General features: G+C 47.0%; 1 protein-coding gene across 14 annotated transcripts in view; it reads left to right on the top strand.

The window, feature by feature from the left end:
- CUX1 (cut like homeobox 1) overlaps positions 1-20,190 on the top strand; it is a 337,186-nt gene that overhangs the window by 235,972 nt on the left and 81,024 nt on the right. For 7 of the 14 annotated variants that reach the window (XM_081131308.1, XM_081131312.1, XM_081131319.1 and 4 more), the window contains exons 9-11: positions 5,054-5,102; positions 12,724-12,828; positions 19,500-19,682. In XM_081131308.1, the coding sequence (XP_080987434.1) occupies positions 5,054-5,102; positions 12,724-12,828; positions 19,500-19,682 (337 nt within the window). Of the gene's footprint in view, positions 1-5,053; positions 5,103-12,723; positions 12,829-19,493; positions 19,683-20,190 lie in introns of all 14 variants that reach the window. The other 7 variants (XM_081131320.1, XM_081131311.1, XM_081131317.1 and 4 more) reach the window with 1 other exon arrangement.

Below are 20,190 nucleotides of genomic sequence, written 5' to 3'. Positions count from 1 at the left end.
GCCTGACCCTCTGGCCGCCTCCTTTTCCTGCCTGTTCTTTCTGGTGCTGGCTCAGTGAGCCCCCTTCTGCACCTCCTACCCCCTTGTGCTAAGAGAGCCTGGCCTAGTGTGTGAGTTGTTGGGAAAGCAATCGCTGTCCTGACAGCTGAAGCCATCAAATGCAGCATTCGGGTAGAGAGGGGAGATTTCCCTTTATTACACATACTGGAGCTTGTTGTTTATTTTTAATTTTTAAGCAAGGAGGATTAATCTTTAGATATTTCTTCTTTTGATGCTCAAGAACTTTACAATCTAGTATTGAGACTGTTGGCTTTTGACTTGAGTCCAAAAAGACACACTGATCTTTGAAGGCCGCCAAGGACACTTCTTTAACTGCTTGTAGATGTACTTGGTCTCAGCAGCTCCTGATGACAGTGTGAGTGTTTGGGTATTGAAATGTGCACCAGCCTTGCCCTGGTGCCATCCCTTCGCACTCAGGGCTAGTGTGAAAGTAAACACAGTTCCTAGCGTGGATATAATTTCCCTTCCATCAACCTTGACCATGTCCTTTCAAGTTCCTCATAAAAATTGTGTGCTAGCTCAGAGAATACTCTGAAATGATCTATAGGGAACTGACTGAATAAACCAAATATTCTAGACCAAGCTGAAATTACCCGCTATTTGAAGTCAGAGTGGAGCATAATGCCGTGCAAGTTAATAGATCAGTGAAAGCTGTTTTGTCAGCTTATAAAAAGGTGAGCGAACTAAATTTTTATAATAAATAGTTTTGCTGAGCAAACAATATGTGCAGTTATTATGGACTTTGGAAAGTAAATGATTTTAGACTAATGCCGGGCTCCAGATCCTGATGTGGTAGTTGAGCCTTCAAAATGAAAAGAATGAAAAACCTTCGGAATATTGTTGACACTCACTTTATGAAAGTACATGGCATTTAATTCATGACTGTGCTTTTCAAATAACATTTATAGTTGTAGTATTAACCTCTGGGCATTTTCATGTTACTTATCGAGGGCAGTTCGGGAGGAATAATTTTGTCTGGAGAGGGGAGGCAGCAGTTTGGAGGGGAGTGGATTGCACAGACTCAGTGGTGGGCATGTTCTAAGACCAGCACAGATGATCAAAGACCCCGCTATCTTGGTCCTGGTCTGCAAGTGCCAGTGGCTGCATTTCATGTCTTCAAAACCTTGATCGCACTAAAATATCTTGCTAGATGAATTTTTGATCTTTTAAAAAGCATGCCCCTTGAAAAAATGAATCACAAGCCTACAGACTTTTAAAATAATAACTGGAGCTTTTCCTTGCCCACTGCTCCCTGGTTCCTTCCATTGTCTCCTTCTATGGCTTCTGGTCCATTCTGTGAATGGGACTGCAGCCCCCTGGGCCCTGCTGTCATCAGGATACCTGGTGTTGAATAGCCCTGCTTTTTAACAGCAGAGCTCAGTGTTGTCATTGTCATTTGAAAGCTTTGGAAATATGAGAGTTGCTCTGGTAATGAAAGGTAAGTGCAGTAGTTGTTATCACATTCAGTATTTTGGTCAGTTTAGTGGTTGCTTAGTAACTAAAGTTAAACCAACCACAAGATGGAAAAACTTGAAATTCACTTCCAGGGATTGCCTCAGACTGCCAAGAAGGCACCTTTCTGTTTAATTGCGACTAATTCTTTATAAGTGACTTGAACCCTTTTGGAAGTGGTGCATTGTTTTCTGGATATTAGGTATACTCATGAGCATCCAAAACCGTTCACTGTCTGAGAAGGCTCTCAAGTCTACCCAAGTCCCCTAAATCTGGCAGAATTTGGACACCACTTCCCAGCCCCCACAGGTCCCAGCCTTGCTGCCAGCCTCTGTGACATAGAGTCTATGTGAATCCAGGCCCTGGGGAACCCCTCTCTTCTGTAGCCTTGGCTTGTGTCTGACCCTGTACTGGCCCCTTGGCCAATGGCAGAGCCAGGCGAGGATTGAGAAGTGAGTAAAGGCAGGCAGCCACACCTCTGCCCCTTATCTCCAGACCCCCAGGATTGGGGACTCCCGGAGAATCAAAGGGGAAGCTCTGGCCAGAGGATCTTCCTGGTGGAAGGGGAGTTATCAGTGATTCCTCTGGGGCCTGAAGTCATTCCCCTCCTCCCCTTTCTTCCTTCACTCAGCAAAATACATCGCCCACCTGCTGTGTGCTTTTCTTCTTCATTTCATGCTGAGAGACACAGCAGGGCCTGCCTCTGTCTGACCCCGTACACACCGCCAGAAAGAGTAGCTGGCACCCCCAAGAAAACCTGGCCCGAAATAGAACATCCCTCTGGAAGACAGACCCCCAAACCCCACAGTGTATGTGATCTGACACAAAACAGATGGGCCACGGGTACAAAATAAGCATGAGAAATATACTCAAGGAGAGAAGGGAAGATAATAGCAATGTAAAGCAAAAACAGGGGATACTTTTTTTAAATGAATGAAGCAGAAGTAACAGGTATGAAAAACAGAATAATCACACTAAGGAACAAGAGAGACAAGGTAAATTACAGGATGGATACAGCTCCAGTGAGTCTAACTGGTGAACCGTCCCAAAGCAGCAGGAGAGGAAAAAGAAAGGTTGAATGATGTGGGGGACAGATGGAGATGTGCCAGCAATGTCCAAATACTAGAGTTCCAAACTGAGCAGAAGGAATATTTGAATGACAGATAAATTAACCAGGATTCAAGGAAGATGAAAGGGGTCGTCAAGGCCCCAAAATGAGAGATTAGAAAAAACCCTCACCAAGGCCCACGCTCAGGATCTCTGCTCACTCAGCCAGGCCGTTCCCCATCCAGCTGCCAGTCCTGCAACCAGCTCCTTTGATCTGCTCAAGAGAGAAGTGAGACGCCACCTATAAATCTTTTTTCAGTTATTTAGCAGCTAAGCATTCCATCTTTCTCTTGTAAATACACAGTACTGGCAAGATCTACAGGAGCCACGTCTGTATGTGCCCATCCCGTAGCCCCTGCCCAGAGCCAGGAAACTTGTAGTGTTGGGAACATTCATGGAATGAGAGTGAATGAATGAATGATGCCAGTAGCCAGGGAAGTTTGCCATGTATATCTGGACTTTGTTAAATGTAGATGAATAACTATTTGATTAAAGTTCTAAACTGTGTTTAAAAGTTGTGATTTGCCTTAAGAAAAGTTTGTTCACTTTTTATTTCATCTTGTACCCAATGGAGTTTGCACTTCATCAGCAGGTTGTCAGGATAGCAGCTTTCTGTACTGACTGTCAGGTATTCTTTTCTGTCCTGTTTTAGACCCTTAACACCTTTAATGATTTTTTTTTTTTTTTTTTTATCCTTTGCCGTCATTACACTATCTTTTCTTTGGCACAGCAGTTTTTCTGAGATTTTGGAGGTTTCCGTTTCAGATAATGCGGTGAGATGTTTAGTAATTTAAGCCACCCCAGCCCACCCCCTTGCACCCAGTATTTCACTGCAGAGGCCCAGTTGGGGTGTTTGTCTTCCAGAGACACTGCTTTCTTCACAAAGTCATCCTAAAAATAGCTTCATTTAAGTAGGACATTTTATGAATTGTTTCAGACTTTTCTCAGGCCAGTCTGAAAGCAGGATACTATTTCAAACAGATACAATGAGCCTTGAACCTGATCACAAGGCATCTGCTGCCCTGTTCGGACTGCTGGGGGTTGATAAGATTGCCTCAAATCGCAGTGTGTGGCTAAGGCTAGAAAAGCCTTGGGTGCAGTAAACAGCAAAACCAACCAGCCAGGGCCTGAACGTAGTTTGTCTAACTCTCAGTATTAAGGGTGGGTGCTTAGGACCAGAGAAGCAGATTTTGTTCAGGACTCTGGCCTCCTGCCTGATGCCAAGCCCTGCGCAAGCACCAGAGATGAGGGCAAAGGCGACACACAGATGGGAAGGGAGGTGGGGGGGCACTAGGCTGTGCTGCTCCCTGAGATGGAACCACTGGGAGGATTTGAGAAGGGCTTGGGGAGGGGGCAGAAGAAGGAGATGAGGTTCCAGAATGGAAGGTGATCTGGACACATAGCACACAGGTCAAGGCTATTTGGGGGCCCACAGTGGTGGGAATTGTCTGAGTACATGGCTATAGGGTTGAGTGGTAGCTGAGGCGGGAGGTGGCAAGAGTCTCCCTGTAGAAGGACCAAGTGCACAGCACTGAGGGGTGTGAATGAGCCCTGTAGAATCAGCAAGAGTGGACCCTTAACCCCAGTGTGGATCTGTGACTGTAACATGCCATTCCATCTGCCATGGGTGTGCTAAACCTTCCTTGGTTGCAACCAGTCGTGGCCTTAGCCTCCTGATAGGGACCCCATCATCAGGAGCTGTCCTACAGAAGTTGGGGCAGTGACTTGCCTGGGTGCCAGGTTCTAACCTGTCGTAGACTTTTGAAATTGACCATGCCCATCTCAATAGAATTTTCAGCAGTATTCTCTCTTATGATGTTATATGTCGAAACCGTATTATTGCCTTCAAAATTACTCAAGGAAGTACTTTGAAAATGGGAAAAAAGCACCTGAGAACTCCCTGTGTGTGAGCAGGCCAGGTGATGATGGTGAACGCAGGTAGTTTATAGAACAGACTTCAGAGTCCCCCGACCTGCATTCCCAACCTCCCCTCCACCTTCTCATGGTTCTCTCAGTCCTAGTAAACTTCTACTCATCCTTCAAAGCCTAATTCACACGTGACCTCCTACAAAGTCTTTTCAGATTCTCTCTCCCAAGGAGAATTCATCTCTCCCTCTTATTTTTCCAGAGTACTCTGTTCAGACTTCTATTCAGTCTCTTGGCAGGACACTGTATTTTATCTCTTTATGGTTTCTCCCTGACAAGATCAGGAGCACCTCCAGGGCAGATCAGCCCTTCCCCCAATGCAAGCCCACCTCCTCCAAGTGAGCAGTGGTGCCCCCTCACAGGTCTGCATGGCTCTTCTCTCCCCTGACACTGGACTCTGCCTAGAATGTGTACCTATGAGTCATTCTGCCAGGATCAGAACCATGGGCACCCCTTGAGCCTGTCTTACTACTTACTAACTAACGCACTCTCTTCTCTCATCTCCTAGGGCCGACGAAATTGAAATGATCATGACGGACCTTGAAAGAGCAAACCAGGTAGGATGCTTGATAGCTTCAGGCATAAAATCACAATAGCACAGCCATTTATCATCTTGGAAAATGCTTCTCTCTAAGTTAGAAGACCAGTTATTCTTGTATTTTTTTAGACACAGCTGTCAATGTTGATACTTTTCCTGATGTCATTAGAAATACATGAAAAGTCACAGGCAAAGGTTTTGATGTGACCCTAGCATCCCAGATATCTCCTGGTGAATGTCCACTGCAGAGTGGCTACCTGTTGTTCTTTTTCTTAACTCATCTCTCAAATACCCGCCTCTATTTATGTGGCAGCCATTATGCTAGAGAGTTTATACCACTGAGTTAGGGCACAGAGAAGTCTTTCTCACTCCCTTCTACTGGGTGAAGCCTCTTGTCTGGAGAGGGCCTCCAGCTGACAGCCCCCTCTTGGCTGGTACTTAGTTGGCACAGGTGCCTTGCAGGAAGTACCCAACAGTGTCTGGCACATAATAGGCACATGGTATTGGGTGGCTGTAAATACTCAGCTGCCTGGAAAATTTGGCCACCCTATGGAACCCCTTCCTTCCCCAAGGACTCCGTAGAACAGTAAAACATTTTGCTTCAGCAAATAGTGCTGCTGCTTTGGAAAGAAAGAGGTCTCCCCATTTATTTTCTCTATTTGTGGGGAGAAGCAGCCAAAGCCATGAAGTTTCTCAGCCCTAAAAGGCCACAGGCTATTGCCCTCCCCCCCCCCCCCCCCCCCACTCAGTTTTACAGCTGGGCAGCCATAAGCACAGGAAAGCATAGCAGTGTGCCTCAGTGGCCAGGCAAAACTGACCCCCACAGGATGAAAGTCCTCCTTGGATCTGTGGTCTCTGCTTCCCACCTTCCCAAAGTTCCACAGGGCGCCCGCCCCTTGGCTAGCATTGCTTACCCAGACCCTGGCAAATGCTCAGGGGAGAGTGTCCTTATCTGTTCTTTGACCAATAAAATCATCCTCAAGTCTGATTGAAATGTAAAGGTCAGTTTGTGCTTACAAATGATCCCAGAGGATGTGTGGATTTTTTTTTCTTTAAGGAAAACTGGGTTCTGTGTTACATACCCTGACTCACCACTGAGGATCCTGGGCCTGGCCCATAGAAGGCTCTCAATAGAGATGCATGGAATGAGGCACCTGAGACAGCATCATTGCATATAGTTATCCTGGTAATAGTAGAAAGAGCTGCCAGTTCTTGACTTATTTTATGCCTGGCTCTGTTCTAAGTACCTCACATGAACAGAGTCACTTAAACCTCACAGCAGCACATCAAGGTCAGTGCTGTCATGATCCCCACTTTACAGTTGAGGAAACCGAGGTCAGTGGCTGGTTGTTGCAGCCTGTGCTCTTCACCAGCACACAGGGGAACAGACTGCAGAACAAGGGCCCCCTTTGCCTTTCTTTCAAGCTGTCTTATTTCCCAAGTGCACCCACCTACACAGCTCCTTGCTATAAAAGCACTGCTCCTCACAAAGGTGCTGCAGTATTTACTTACCTTTACTTACTAAACTAATTTACTTTGGGACCCTTTGTTTTTACTTCGTTAGCACTGCTCAACTTTGCAGGGACCTTAACTCAAAAGTAGTTACTGGAAGGTTCACCTTCTATGTGGCAGGATTGCCATTTGCATCTCTCAGATTTCCACCCATCCACTCTCCCCCAGGCCAGTCTGGGGGTGCCTCCTCTTTTGATGGCACTTTGGGGTAAGCTCTGATTTATTCAGCAGATAACCTTTTTCTGTGAGGCAGTCCTCAAATGCAGTCTCTGAAGCAGTCCCCAGGTACTAAAGAAGTTTGGCCGAGTTGATGCGATTCTCAGAGGGCTGAGGCCACTCAGGTAGGTCTCAGTCCTAGGAGACAGTAGGCAGGACCATAGAGAAAGGTGCCACCGCCAAAGTGACACTTGGTTCAGTACTTCCTGGTTATGTAGCCTTGAACAAGTCTCTTAGCTATTTGCCTTTCTTTAAAAATAAAAAAAGAAAGAAAGAAAAAAGATGAACTTTGAGGGCATTATGCTAAAAAGTCATAAAAAGACAAATACTCTGATCCCACTTACTGAGGTTCCTGGAGTCGTCACATTCATAGACAGAGAGCAGGATGCCAGGGGCCAGGGGCTGGGGCAGCAGGGTGAGGAGTTGCTGTTTAATGGGTACAGGAGGTCAGTTTGGGCAGATAAAAAGGTGGTGGGGATGGGTGCCAAATAGTGCAGATGTGCTTAACATACTGAACTATATGCTTCAAAATGGTTAAGGTGGTAAATTTAATTTGTATATATTTTACCATCATTAAAATTTTAAGAAAATTTTAAGCGAGAGAAAGGGAGGGAGGGAATGACTTGTACTTCCTCTGCAAGATTGTTCTGAGGATTAAAGGTAAGATGCCTGGGTAAGAAGTAGGTACTTACATAAATGTTCATTCTATTGTTGCTAAAGAAGCACAAATTTGGTGGGAGAATTATAAAGCCCTGTCCTAGGGAAATGCCAGCATGGTGGGGAGAGGTATAGGAGAGTTCTAACCAACAACTCTGCCTGATGTCGCTGCCAAAAGCAAGTATTGCAGCTTCAGGCTACATTAATAGGAAAAAATTTCTAGAATGAAGGAGGTGGTGATTCTACACCACCTGCAACTATTAGTCCATCCCCAGGGATCAGAATTTATCCTGGAAACCACACTGTAAGGAAAGCAGGTACCTGGAGTTCATTCAGAGTCCCCTTCGTGGCCAGGACACAAAAGATAGCAGGAGGTTTGGAGGTATTTCTGATCTTTGGGGAGCAAGGAAAGAAGACAGGGACTCAACACCAAGCACTAGAGGAATCATTTCAGGAATGTGGGATGTTAAAAGATTACACAGGTAGGGACATGGTGAATTCTGTCCTTGTAGCTCCTCAGGGCTGGCTAGGAGAAGGGGTCTGGCTGTTTCATGGCTGAATTCGGAGGCTGGTAGAAGGGAAGCTCGCTCTCAGTTCTGGTTCTCCAGAGGTGCCTAGAACTGCCACCAAAGGGACTGATCTCCCTGTCACCAGAGCTGTGCAGTCTGATGCTGGCCATCCCTCACCGAGAGTATGAGATGGGGCATTAGACACAGAGTAAACGGAAAGAGGAATTGAATAGGTGGCTCACTGGGTTGTGTTCCAGGCAGGCAAGAAGGGACATTACGAGCTCTGGGTGTTTTAGGCCATTCTATGAGCTAGAACCAGGAGGTTCAGAGAGGAAGGTTCAGAGAGGGATCCAGCCACATGTGTGGAGGACCTCATCCTGAGAGCAGTGCAGAATCACGGGTGGAAGTAAAATATCAGATGAATTCTAGAAGGATCACTCCTAGTTCTAGGAGTAGAAAGACTGGAATCCAGGGGAGCAGTAAGCAGCTGTTGTGATAGATCGGGGCAAAGAAGACACAGGCCTTAAGTGAGGTGATCCCAGTGGAGAAGAGGTGGAGGTGGGCTGAGCAGGGGGAGGACTACAGAGGACTGCACGCCAGCGTGTGCACAGCCAGACATCTGGTTCAGCCGCCTTTCCCATCCCCATCAGGAGAAATCCCCAGGAGGAGCAATTTACTAGTTCACTGGCATATAACATTATTTTTGCACAAGGTTCTTATCACAGTGTTCTACTGAGACCTGAAGCTCTATTTTATTGCTGAAGTGCTTGTGTTTCTGTTGTGGAGAAGTGGAAGAGCAGTCCGCCACCAACTCACTTAGGTCCAGGTCTCGTTTACACCTGTTTGTTAAACTTCAAGGCGCCTGCATTAATACTGTCTTAATTGGTGACAGTAAAGGTTCAGAACTTTTGAGGCTTCATAGGAAATAAGAAACCACAACTGTGCACTCCCGACCACATGAAACCCTGTGGGCCTCGTGACTCGGTCAGCATCTCTGGCTGTGCCTCTGCTCACCCCTCCTTCCAGAGCAGCTCTGATTTGAGTGGCCAGGGCACAGAGCCACAGCAGGGCTGCAGGACATTCTTTCAGCGAGTGCTCCTCCTGCCACCCTGCCTGATTCTCAGGGAGGAGACTACCCTAACAGAAGACCCTCAGGTTGAGGTTAAGTTGGAAACCACAGTTTAACTTCACTGAGGAGAAGGAGTCAAGTTTGAGAGAAATGCAGAGAGCAGAAAGAACTCGAAGCAGGCATGGCATTTTCTTTGACCGAGGTTTCTGTGTTCCAATGGGGAAGAATGTTTGAGTTTGGATCCCAGGTCTCCCACCTCCCACCCATGTGGCCTTGAGCAAGTCCTCAGTCTCCCAGCACCTGTTTCCCCATCTTTAGGCTGAGGTAATAATTCACACCTCTGAGAGAGCCCTCATTCATACAGCAAATATTTTTGAGCACGTGCTGTGAGCAGGCCCTGCTGGAGGAGCTGGTTTCATCTGGGCTCCTTGCCAGCAGGTGAGTCATGCCTGTGTCCTTGGTCACTCCTTAGGTCTCCTGGGGGACCTTAGTTTCTCCATGTAATAAATTGGGCTCCCAGCCCAAGTCAGGTGTGCCAGCGAGGCCTGGAGAGAGCCCCTGGGGCCACCCCTTGTAGCAGGAGGAGATAGGGAAATTTGCTCTTCTGGCTTTCCTGAAATTGTGACTCAGGCTGTAACAAGCAGGGTTTTACATGGGTGGCCTTGTGTAGTTCTAACATTCAGCCTGGCTGACCAGAGAAGGAAATCCAAACCGATGCGCTCCGAGTCCTGAAAACAGGCAGCAGGTCTAAATGGGGACTTTGGCCAGTGCAGGGCCAGTTTGGCACCCGTGGCAGTAAATTTCTTAGTAGAGCTTTCTGGTCTCTCTCCTATAGAATCACTGAAAGTGAGGTCACCACGAGGCTCTAGCTCCTCTTTTCCATCCCCTGTGCTTCCAGCATTTACTTTCACTTCTCAAAAAAGTAAAGAAAGTAAACAACAGCCAGCAAGAGAAATCTCCGGGGAGAGCAGCTCCAGCTTAGCAAGGCGCTATTCTCATCTTTGGGTGGCCACTAAATCACACCCAGGGCTGTTGCCAGCTGCCTGTGGGAGCCCTGGCTTTGGTCCCCAGGCTTTGCCTCTGGAGGGACCCCACCAGTGGAAACAGGATGGAGTGTCTGTCTCATGGCAGCCACATCGCTGTGTCTGAGATTCCAGATCAGAAAACAGCACCCAAGTTTTCCACCTCCTGCTATTGATTCCAGTTCTAGAAACAACCGGACTTTACCTGGTTGGCCTGTGGACATCAGGAAGATGGGAGACCCTGGAAACAAGTGACAACCATGGTCTGACCCAGCACAGTAGCCCTTTCTGCCTCAGCTGCCAAAGATGGGACTAAATGTACAACTACAGAGTCTCCCTTTCTGCCACTCTCAGTCCTTTTTTTTTTTTTTTCTTAACTGTTTAGCTTTGTCCATGTTTAGCTGCACAAACCCCTTCAACTCATTTTGGGTTTTTTATATACTCGGGGTATAATGCCTAAATAAATAATATAAATCCTAAACAATCAAAAAGTTGTACTGGAGTAACCAAGTCAAGCCAAATATGATAAAAGACTGACCATCACGGATAGTTCACAGAGCTGCTATATACATAAATTCGGAGACTGAATAAAGTACAGAAGCTCTGGAGAAATTATGTAAACCGAGGGCAAAATCATTAACAACTAGATCCCTATTCTGTGAGCCACTGGCCTGATGAGACAGCACTCTGCTCCAAACAGTTAAATGCCTGCATGAGATCCTGATTGGGACCCCCTGTCCAGGCCTGCAGAGCCCTGGTGGTTCCAGAGCACCTCGAAGCCAACGTTTCTAGGTGGGGTGGGTGGTGCTGCTGCTCCTTGACTGCTACTAGAACACCTCCTCCACCAGGCTAAGAAATTTTTTTCCAAGTCAACGAGACTAGAACTGTATCAAAATGCCCCTTATTCCTGACAGAGTCATAGAGACATTACGCCCAAGGGTTTAGCTAACTAGAAAGCAAATAGTAAACTTTTCAGTAATACGACAGTAATCAGAAAAAACTTGAAGTGGCACATTTGGATATAACCTGGGAAAATCTTTTTCACTGAAGAGGAGACTTTCCTGCAGTTAGCATGAACCAGAAATCACCCCTGCCATCTTCACCACACCAGTCACATTGCCGCCTTTCCTGGCAGGTGCTTCTAGATTCCGTTTGGAGCAGAGAGGGTGGGAGGCGACTGCCTGAGCAGACAGGCCTGGCCAGGCGCCGTGTGAATGAGATTGAGTGCAATTCCAAGAGCTCCCGGAGAAGCAGGGCAGGAGGCCACCAGCACCACCCTGGGCAGAAGTAACTGCTCTTAGAAATATCCTAACTTGTCTGTATGCAGAGCAGGTAGATTTGCGCTGCCGTCACATGATTGCTTAAAGCTGCCAGCCCCATTCTTGTACAACTAGATTGATCAGCTAGTACTGAGGCAGGCTAACCTCGTGTTTCTCTTTTTCAGCCTTCCTTAGCAATTAGTAGACACATAACATCACACCACAAAATGAGAAAACACATGAAATAGCCCTGCTCAGTCAGGCTTTTCTCGTTAATCTTTTCTATTAGCAGAATGTAAGTCTGGTAGACAGAATAAGCACAATACTTCCCAGCCTGGTGCCCAGCGTCAGTTAGCTGCCATTTCTCACCCGTCTCAATTGCAGTTTGTAAAATCAGGATAAGCCCATTAATAAAACACTTCTGAATGAGTTCTGTGTACAGTGCACTTCTGCAGATACTAATCCTTGTGACGTCTCTGAGACAGTGTTCCCATTTTGGAGGTGGGAAGGTGGAAGTTTAATGAGCTTAGTTAAGTAACTGGCCCTGGTCCTTCTGTCCCTAGGTGCCCAACCCCTGCCCACTACGCCACAGTGCCCTCTCGAGTGGCGGGTACTAGGGTGACCTATTCTCGCCCTTCAGTGTGAAATCCTGGTTGGCTATCCAGTGGAATTGGTTTCCTTGGCCAGGAATTACATGCAAATGATAGAAGCTGTTACTCATTTCTCTTTGGACCTCCTTCCTATAGTCGGCTCCGTTCCTCCCCACCCCCCAATGGGTGTGTGCCACCCTCCGGCCTCTGGCCCCAAATCGGCATGCTGGCTGGAATGCCAGCATCAGCATTAGAAAACTTTGTCGGGCGAAGGGTTAAATATGTTGAAATATGCCTGGCCCTCACAAAAGAAGTGCCGTTTACACCCTGTACATTTATGGAAATACTTGCCAAAGGAAAACAACCACAACATTGTGCATGTTTTTAGGAAGAGAATGGCCAGAGTGTCTTTAATTCACTGTTTACCCATGAGAATTACTCCCAGGAGTAATCCTGCAATAAAATCTTCTTGGTCTATGAGAATAGAAAGAAATTGAATCAAAAGACTCTATTTCCACTTGTATTTATTCAGTCTGGGAAATTCAGTGGGCCGGAGCATTACTATCAGCAGGGGATTCCTTGCTCCTAGCGTTAAATTACTGTCATAATCGCTCAATTATTTCTTCCTTGTACTGTTTAAAATAAAAATCCATCACATTCTATGTTTTTTTCTAGCATTTATTAGGTTGAGTGTTTAGGAAAATCAATTACAGTCAGTCAGGCATGAATTGATGAATGTTCTTGTAATAATTGTCAGTTGTTAAACTGAATGTACTTTCTCTTCTCACCCTTTTCATTTCCTTCAGAGGGCAGAGGTGGCTCAGAGAGAGGCGGAGACCTTAAGAGAGCAGCTCTCGTCAGCCAACCACTCTCTCCAACTGGCCTCGCAGATCCAGAAGGCACCGGATGTGGTGGGTAACTGGGCCCTGTGGGGACTCTTGTCTGCCTGGCATCTGTACCTGTGTTGCAGCTGCTTTCTTCCTTAGCTTTTTAATGTCCCTTTTTGGACTGTTTTAAGCAGTACTGCTGTCTTGGTAGGGAATGCTTTTAACAGTTTGGGGATGGAACTTGTTATAGAGTCAAAGGAAGTTTTGCTGATTCTGCGTCAGTGCTCTGTGGTCAGCATGCCACCCGCCCAGCGTGGAGGTGGAGACAGATCGCATCACCAAAGGGAGCGTCTTCCCTGCTAGGCCTATGGGGTGGCGGCTGGCAGATGGGTGGAGATCTGAAACTGGAGCTTTGCCAAAATTACACAGGAAAATTGGAGGTTTGGTCTCTTCCTGAATGTGTCCTTCCAGAGTGAGAAAAATTTTGTGATGAGCTGGGAAAGCCAAAGAGGTAACAAGGTAACGCCCCGCTCTGAGTCTGTAATTGCCAGAATCATGCCTGAAGTGTAGGCATTCAGGAGGAGGAAGACACGTATCCCAGTGCTTTTGCCTCTTGGTTTTTCTAACATTAATAAAAATTGCTCTTAGCTGTAACTTTCCCAGCTTGGTCAAGGTGGCTTAGAACTATCAGATTCCAAACTCTTTTCTTCAGTGCTGTGCAGTTACATGGAGCAGCATGTAGTTAAGACCTCAATAAGGAAGCCACACCCCTGGGCTCAGACCCCAGCTCTGTGACTTTGGGCAAGTCATTTAACCTCCCTGAGTTTCAGTTTCATCATCCATAAAATGGGTTTTTACAAGGGTTTCAGAAATCTGAGCAAAGCTCTTAGAGCAAGACCTGACACATAGTAAGTCCTCAGGAAACCTTAGCAATTACTCTTACATGGTTGGCATTATTATCTCTGATTCAGGAGCCCTGGTTTTAAAGCTCAATTCCATCGCTTTTTTTACACATCCAGGGAGTTAAGCTTCTTAGGCCTCAGTTTTTCAGTGCGTAGAGTGAGGAGTAAGTGATCCTGAGGTCCCTTCAGCTCTGATAGCCTTTGTTGGGCGAGGTGCACTCAAAGAATCCTTTTACTTAACAAAGAGTTATAGAGCCCTTGCTGTGTGCCAGGACCGTGGTGGCCACAGAGCAAGGGGGGACAAGCCAGGCCCTTCCCAGAGAGAGTACAGTCGAATCAGGGAGACTTGCTGTTGTAGTAAGTTCATGTGTCAGTTTGGCACTTGTCAGTTTGACAACCATTATTCCACCTAACCCATAAAGTGGGATATTGTTATTTCTTTGTATAGATAAAAAAAAAAAATAGAAGCTCTGTAAATGTGGACCCTTTGCTCCAGAGCACTTCGCCCCAGTGGCCAAGCCAGGACTCTGCCACCTTAGACTGGGACTTTTTAATTACTCCTTAGGAATGAATCTAAAGCAAAGTTTTAGTGTCAGGACTCCTTTTAAGAATGGATTTTTTTCTTTCTTTCTTTACATTAACATTAAATAAAACATGATTTAAGTATCTCAGGATATAGAGAAAGGTTCTCCAATTTAGGAACCATTACATCCTTCATACTTCATGGACTATGGTTTTAATTTTACCTGAAATGGCCCCTTGGTTCTGTCATCATCCCCTCCTTGAAGTTTACCTGGACTGGACCCAGGGTCACAGTGAGGAAGCCCTTGAGGACGGAGTCTGTGTGGCTTCTCCTGGCCTTCGTGGTGGATCCCAGTCCTCTAAAGAAAGTCAACCATCCCAGTGTGTCCACACAGGGCTCCTGAGCTCAATGCTTTGATTGAAAGGATTTCTGGCACCATCCTGGACTGTAGCAACCAAAACATTTCCGAAAGGAATGAATGTTTTTGCAGGTAGAGTAAGTTGTGGATCCTAGGGGTGTTTAAACACTTCATCATCAGCTAAGTGCAGTGTTTACATGGCACAGGTTCAGTCTTCCAGGAGCAGCCCTGCCAGGGCTCCTTCGGGTGTGCATTCCCACAGTCAGCTCAGCCAGCCAGGGAGTAAGCACCGGAAACTGGGCCAGCAGGAAAATGTCTGTTGGGCTTGGCTGGCAGGACTCAGCAGAGAAACAGTGGACGCTATAGATCTAGCAAAGTCCTACACTGATCTGTTGGGTGTCTTACCGGAAACACTAGTTTGAGAAGGTGAGCTGCCACTTGGAGTGCCTGCTCTGCGTGAGGGACTGTGCTGGGCTCTGTGTGGTTGTTTCCTTTCTGCCTCATGACACCAGGGTCATTAGAGGCAGGTTTTAGTATCCTCATTTTACAGGGAAGGAACCAAGAGGCTCAGAGGAGTTAAGTAATTCGCAGAAGGTCACACAGCTAGAAAATGATCAAGCGGGCATTTAATCCTGTTTGTCCTACTCCAAAGTCCTCTCTCTTCCCCACACCCAGCCACCCCACCTTTATGTGCGTTAAATGGAACAGGATACATGCAGGTCCTTTGTCAAGTAGTTACAAATATTCCTAGTTCGGGTCCCTGGTGTACCACACCAGGCCACCTTCTTGAACTTAAGCAAACTGTGATATTAGAAAATACACCTGTCTGTCTCAGGTGAATCTATCAGGTGCACACACTCCATAGATAGGCCTATTTCAGCCGTTTGGCATTGGTGGGAATAGAGGTGGCAGTGAGAGAGAGAAGTAGAGCTAAGGTTCCCAGTCCTTCATCTTTCCCCCGCTGGAGTAAATAAGACTAAGATCAGCCTTGACTTCAAGTATCTGTCTCACAGGCTAGGGTCCTAGACGCACCATTTCACAGTTAGGTTTTCCTCCCGTTGAGTAGTGCTCCTGCATCTCATTCATATTTAATATGAAAATGGCTGCAGGATAAAAGAGATGATTATCTAGCTTTTTTCAGCCTCGATGTTCTAATCTCAGTAGGAGGACTCCTAGACACTTATACAACGTGTGATATTTCACAGAAGCAGGTTGGGAGAGAGGGGAGGCAAGTGGGTTCAAAGGGACAAAATTTAATGGATTACTACCTAGTAACTTCTGTTTTTCTGTTTTTCCCTTTGGAAACACACCGCCACTTTCATGATCTTAAGCCCTTCCCTTTTTTTTAAACAATGTTTTTAGACTCTACAAAGCATTCCCATGTATCCTTTCCTGGCTTCTGAGCCATCAGAGCCCCGAGCCCCTGTGAGGAGTTAGGATGCCCTTATAGGCCTTGGAAGCCTGGAGTTGTTGGACTGTCCCTTCTGGGACAGACTCTCAGGACCTTGTTCTGGTGCCCACAGGGGCCTCTTGTCACACTTGGAAAAAAAGCCAGTCTCTTCCTTTAGAGGCTACAGTCCGAGCCAGGGTCCTGACCCTAAACCCCATCACAATCACCAGGGAGTCGGGGCCCTACTCCAGATCCCCTGAACCATGGTTTCCAGGGTGGGGCCCAGGACCCATATATTTTCTAAAGCCCCCAAGTGATTCAGGTACAGCTGAGTGGAGGCCTGGATGGCAACCAGGAACCCATGATCCCGGCCCTCTTTGAACCCATGAATGCTTCATCTCTCAGTAATTATCTCAGCAGCATCCGAGCTTCCTGATGCTGACCTCCCTACAGCTGTAAAGGCCACCCCTACTCGCCTGTTTGCCCTGTTATACAACTTCCTTTCTAGCTATGCCCTAGGACTGAGAGGCCCCAGCTTTATCACCCAGACACAGGCCTCTCCCTCTACCTGCAGCCTGTTGATCATTTCCTGGGACCTTGTTCATTTCTTTCTTAGTTTCCCATGTGTCTTCACAGTGAGGCAACAAGGATGTCCTCATGTATAAGGGGAAGTGAGCCATATTTGGGCTTAGATTTGGGTGAACTTTTCTATCTTATTTCCAAGGCCTAACTGCTTTGGGGTATATTACCTCACCTCAGTTTATGCAAGACAAAAATTATTTTTGCTATGTTATAAATAAAGAATCTGTGGCCCAGGTTTCTGAGTTAGTTGATGTGCCCAAGGTCATATGGTCAGCTTGGGGCCCAGCCACACTGGGCCTCAGAAGTTGAGCAGACAGCCCTTTGGGACTGCCTACCCCAGGTTCCCATCATGGGCCCAGGTTCAGCACTAAGAGCTGATGTTTTTTATATATACAGAGTGGGACAAAAGTAGGTTTACAGTTGTTCATATGGAAAATAATACAATAATCAGTAAATAATAATATAAGAATAAGCTCTGTGTTTCACATACAACTCTAAGCCTACTCTTTCCCACCTTGTATTATTTGAACCTCATGCCCCTGATACAGTAACTTGCTTGCCTATTTAAAACCCCAGGTCACCTTTTGGCTTGTTTTACAGACTCTTCCCCTAAGAGCACTTGAAACAGTTTTTATGGCTGTCATCCCTCAGGTTGGAATATTGATAAATAAGTTAAATTAGGTAACATGGCTCATTTTACACCCACCATAAGACTGTCCTGAATATCACTGCCATCGTGTCCCCTCACTGCTCCTCCAGGTCTGTCGCCACAAGTCCAGGCACCTCTGGCCACCATCAGTCACCAACATGGCCTCTCCTTTTATGAGCTGGCCTCTCATCATCGGTCCCTCCTTGTACATTGCTTCCTACCTTTCCAACCTTCGTGCTTACCCTGTGGTGTCTCACGCTGAAATGGAGCCCCTCTTCCTTCTGCTGAGATCCACTAGCCCTTTCCCACTGTGCCCCCTCTCCCTCCTCAGGATTTGCCTCCAAGTACTTCTCTCACTGTTCTCCTCGGTGCTATCCCCCCGGCACTGCTAGGGGACTCGTCTTACGCCCCCTGACCTTGACCGCCACCCCCAGTGTTATTTAGGGTGGTGCTTCCCAAACTCTGGTAAAGGAGAGTTTTGTTTTTATTTTTAAATTTCCAATCTGTCAACAGCCTGGTGGTTTTATAAAAGACAATAAAAATGTCACAGCAATGTCCAATTGCTATAAACGTTTCTAAACACTTACTCAATTTCTATGCTTGCCTCACTGTGTACCAGCAGCGGTTGTGGACTGGCACCAGTCTGTGGAACCCACTCTGAACTGAACTGGTCTGGACAGCATATGCCTTTTAAATAAGCTGGAGGGAAGGTGCTCGTGGGGGCCCGGGGCCGTGTCCAGAACTTCCAGAAGTCGGGAGACATGAAAATCTTACTTTACGATACTATACAAATCAAAGGACCAGAAAGGAGTCATTTCTTTGCACATAAACCTTTATTTTCTTAAATGGTAAATGCCTTAGCTTCCCAGAAGGGAGATGTGAAAAAGTATTTCCCTGGGTGACTGGCTGTCCCCAAATGTGAAAACCCTGTGCGTGAGAAGCACATAGTGCATCGAATGGCATGGCTGCCCCTGCCAGCTGAGCTGCAGCTGCTGTTTTCCACCCCAGTATAGGCCAGATCAAGACGTGAAGTGAGCCCTGGCTGAGTAGCTCAGTTGGGTAGAACATCATCCTGATATGCCAAGGTTGTGAGTTCAGTCCCTAGTCAGGGCACATACAAGAAGCGACAAATAAGCCTAACAGCAAATAAACCTACCTTCTTTCCTTCCTTCCTTCCTTCCTTCCATCTTTCCTTCCTCCCTCCCTCCCTCCCCCACCCCCTTCTTCTCTTTCTCTGCAAAATAAATAAATAAAATTGTTTAAAAGATGTGAAGTGGATGACAGCGAGGGTGGCGCATTCATTCTACACTGCAGTGTGAGCTGCCCCAGGCCTCTGCCGTCACAGACACCCATACGCTGTACCCTCCCCACCCCATCAGCCATGCCCAGAAGTGCACTGGCCCTGAAGAAAAGCTTCCAGAATCACTCAGGAGCTATCATTACTTACAAAACTTGAAAAATGTACTGCTTTAGTCCTTGGGAAGTGGAATTAAAGATTTAACTTTCTCTTTTTTTTTTTTTTTTTTTTTACACCTTTCCCCTGTTTTGCATATTTTCCACTTTGAGCAAATTGGGGAAGGGGGGAAGTTTTTTAAAACATCAATCAGCATAAGAATTCTAAGTAAAGGAACCCCAAATGGGCCTCTTCCACATCTTTTAACTCTTTAAAATGCTCACTCTGAAAATCAGTTTGTCAAACAGCATAGCATCTAGATACCTTAGTAATGAACTGAAAGGATGTTGAATCCCATCTGGTGGGAGAATCTGAACGCTTTGGAACACTCCAGAGCCTTCCCATTTGTCATTCCCCTGGCTGAAGCACTCATTCCCAGCCACCAACAGGGCCCTTTCTGTCGCCTCTCTCAGATCTTTGCTCAGATATCACTGTCCCATGAGGCTTTTCCTGACCATCTTATTAAAAACCCCAACTGCCTCTCTCAAGTCTGACCCTGTGACCCCTTCTTGCTTCAGCTTTTCTCTGGCATTTATCACCACCCAACATGCTTTATGCCACTAATAAATGGATTTAGTACATCTCACTCACCCACCCCACGACTAGAAGCCCTGTGAAGAAAGGGACTTCTACCCTTTCGTCCAAGGGAGGTCCTCGTAAATGCTTGCTGAATGGACAAATGCTGATGGCAGCTCACCACGCAGATGGAAAGGTGGTGTGGGGAAGGCAGTCAGCAGGTCCTGTCCAAGCAGAGGCAGCAAGTAATGTCTTACCATGAGCTCACTGTCCACATCCTCCCATCTGCCTGTGTTTGCCCTGGTTGCCTGCACAGCTAACCTCGAGCACCTGCCTGACGCCGGTGCAGTTTTGTCATTTCCTTTCTCCTTCCCAGGAGCAGGCCATAGAGGTGCTGACCCGCTCTAGCCTCGAAGTTGAGTTGGCCGCCAAAGAGCGGGAGATCGCCCAGCTGGTGGAGGACGTGCAGAGACTCCAGGCCAGCCTCACCAAGCTGCGGGAGAACTCGGCCAGCCAGATCTCCCAGCTGGAGCAGCAGCTGAGTGCCAAGAACAGCACGCTCAAAGTAAGGGGGCCGTGGGGGCCGTGGGGGCCGGCAGCAAGGGAGCGCCGGGCGTGCACATGCACACCCTTTGCCTGCCTTCTCACGGGGCCCTGGAGGGAGCCCAGGGTTGACCTACATGGTGGTTCTGGCCCCCCGCCAATGCCCTGAGAGCTCTTCAATGGGTTGCTTCTGCCCCTCGATGTCTGGGAGGCTAGTGGGTATGGTGACTATGGCAGGAGGCCGTGGCTCAGAAGCTGCCACCTTGGCCCTGCCTTGGCCATTGCACAAGGTATTCTCATTTTTGTGGTCTGCAAGGATAATGGTTAAAATTTGATCTCCTTTAAAAGCAAAAGTGACTGCTTGGGTATTTCTTAGTCTGAGCTCCAACCATCAACAAGTTTTTCCATCCAGTGACAATAGCATAACAAGGCATGAGGCCCCTGGGACACCTCAGTCAGAAGCATGGGTGTATAAGCTTCATCAGAGTTTTTTGGAAGGTATCGCATCTGGAATTGTCAACAAATATGGC

This window comes from Miniopterus schreibersii, assembly GCF_964146895.1.
Source record: "Miniopterus schreibersii genome assembly, chromosome: 3".
NCBI lineage: Eukaryota > Metazoa > Chordata > Mammalia > Chiroptera > Miniopteridae > Miniopterus > Miniopterus schreibersii.
Note: the sequence above shows the minus strand (reverse complement) of the source record. Positions and strands in the feature narration are given on the sequence as shown.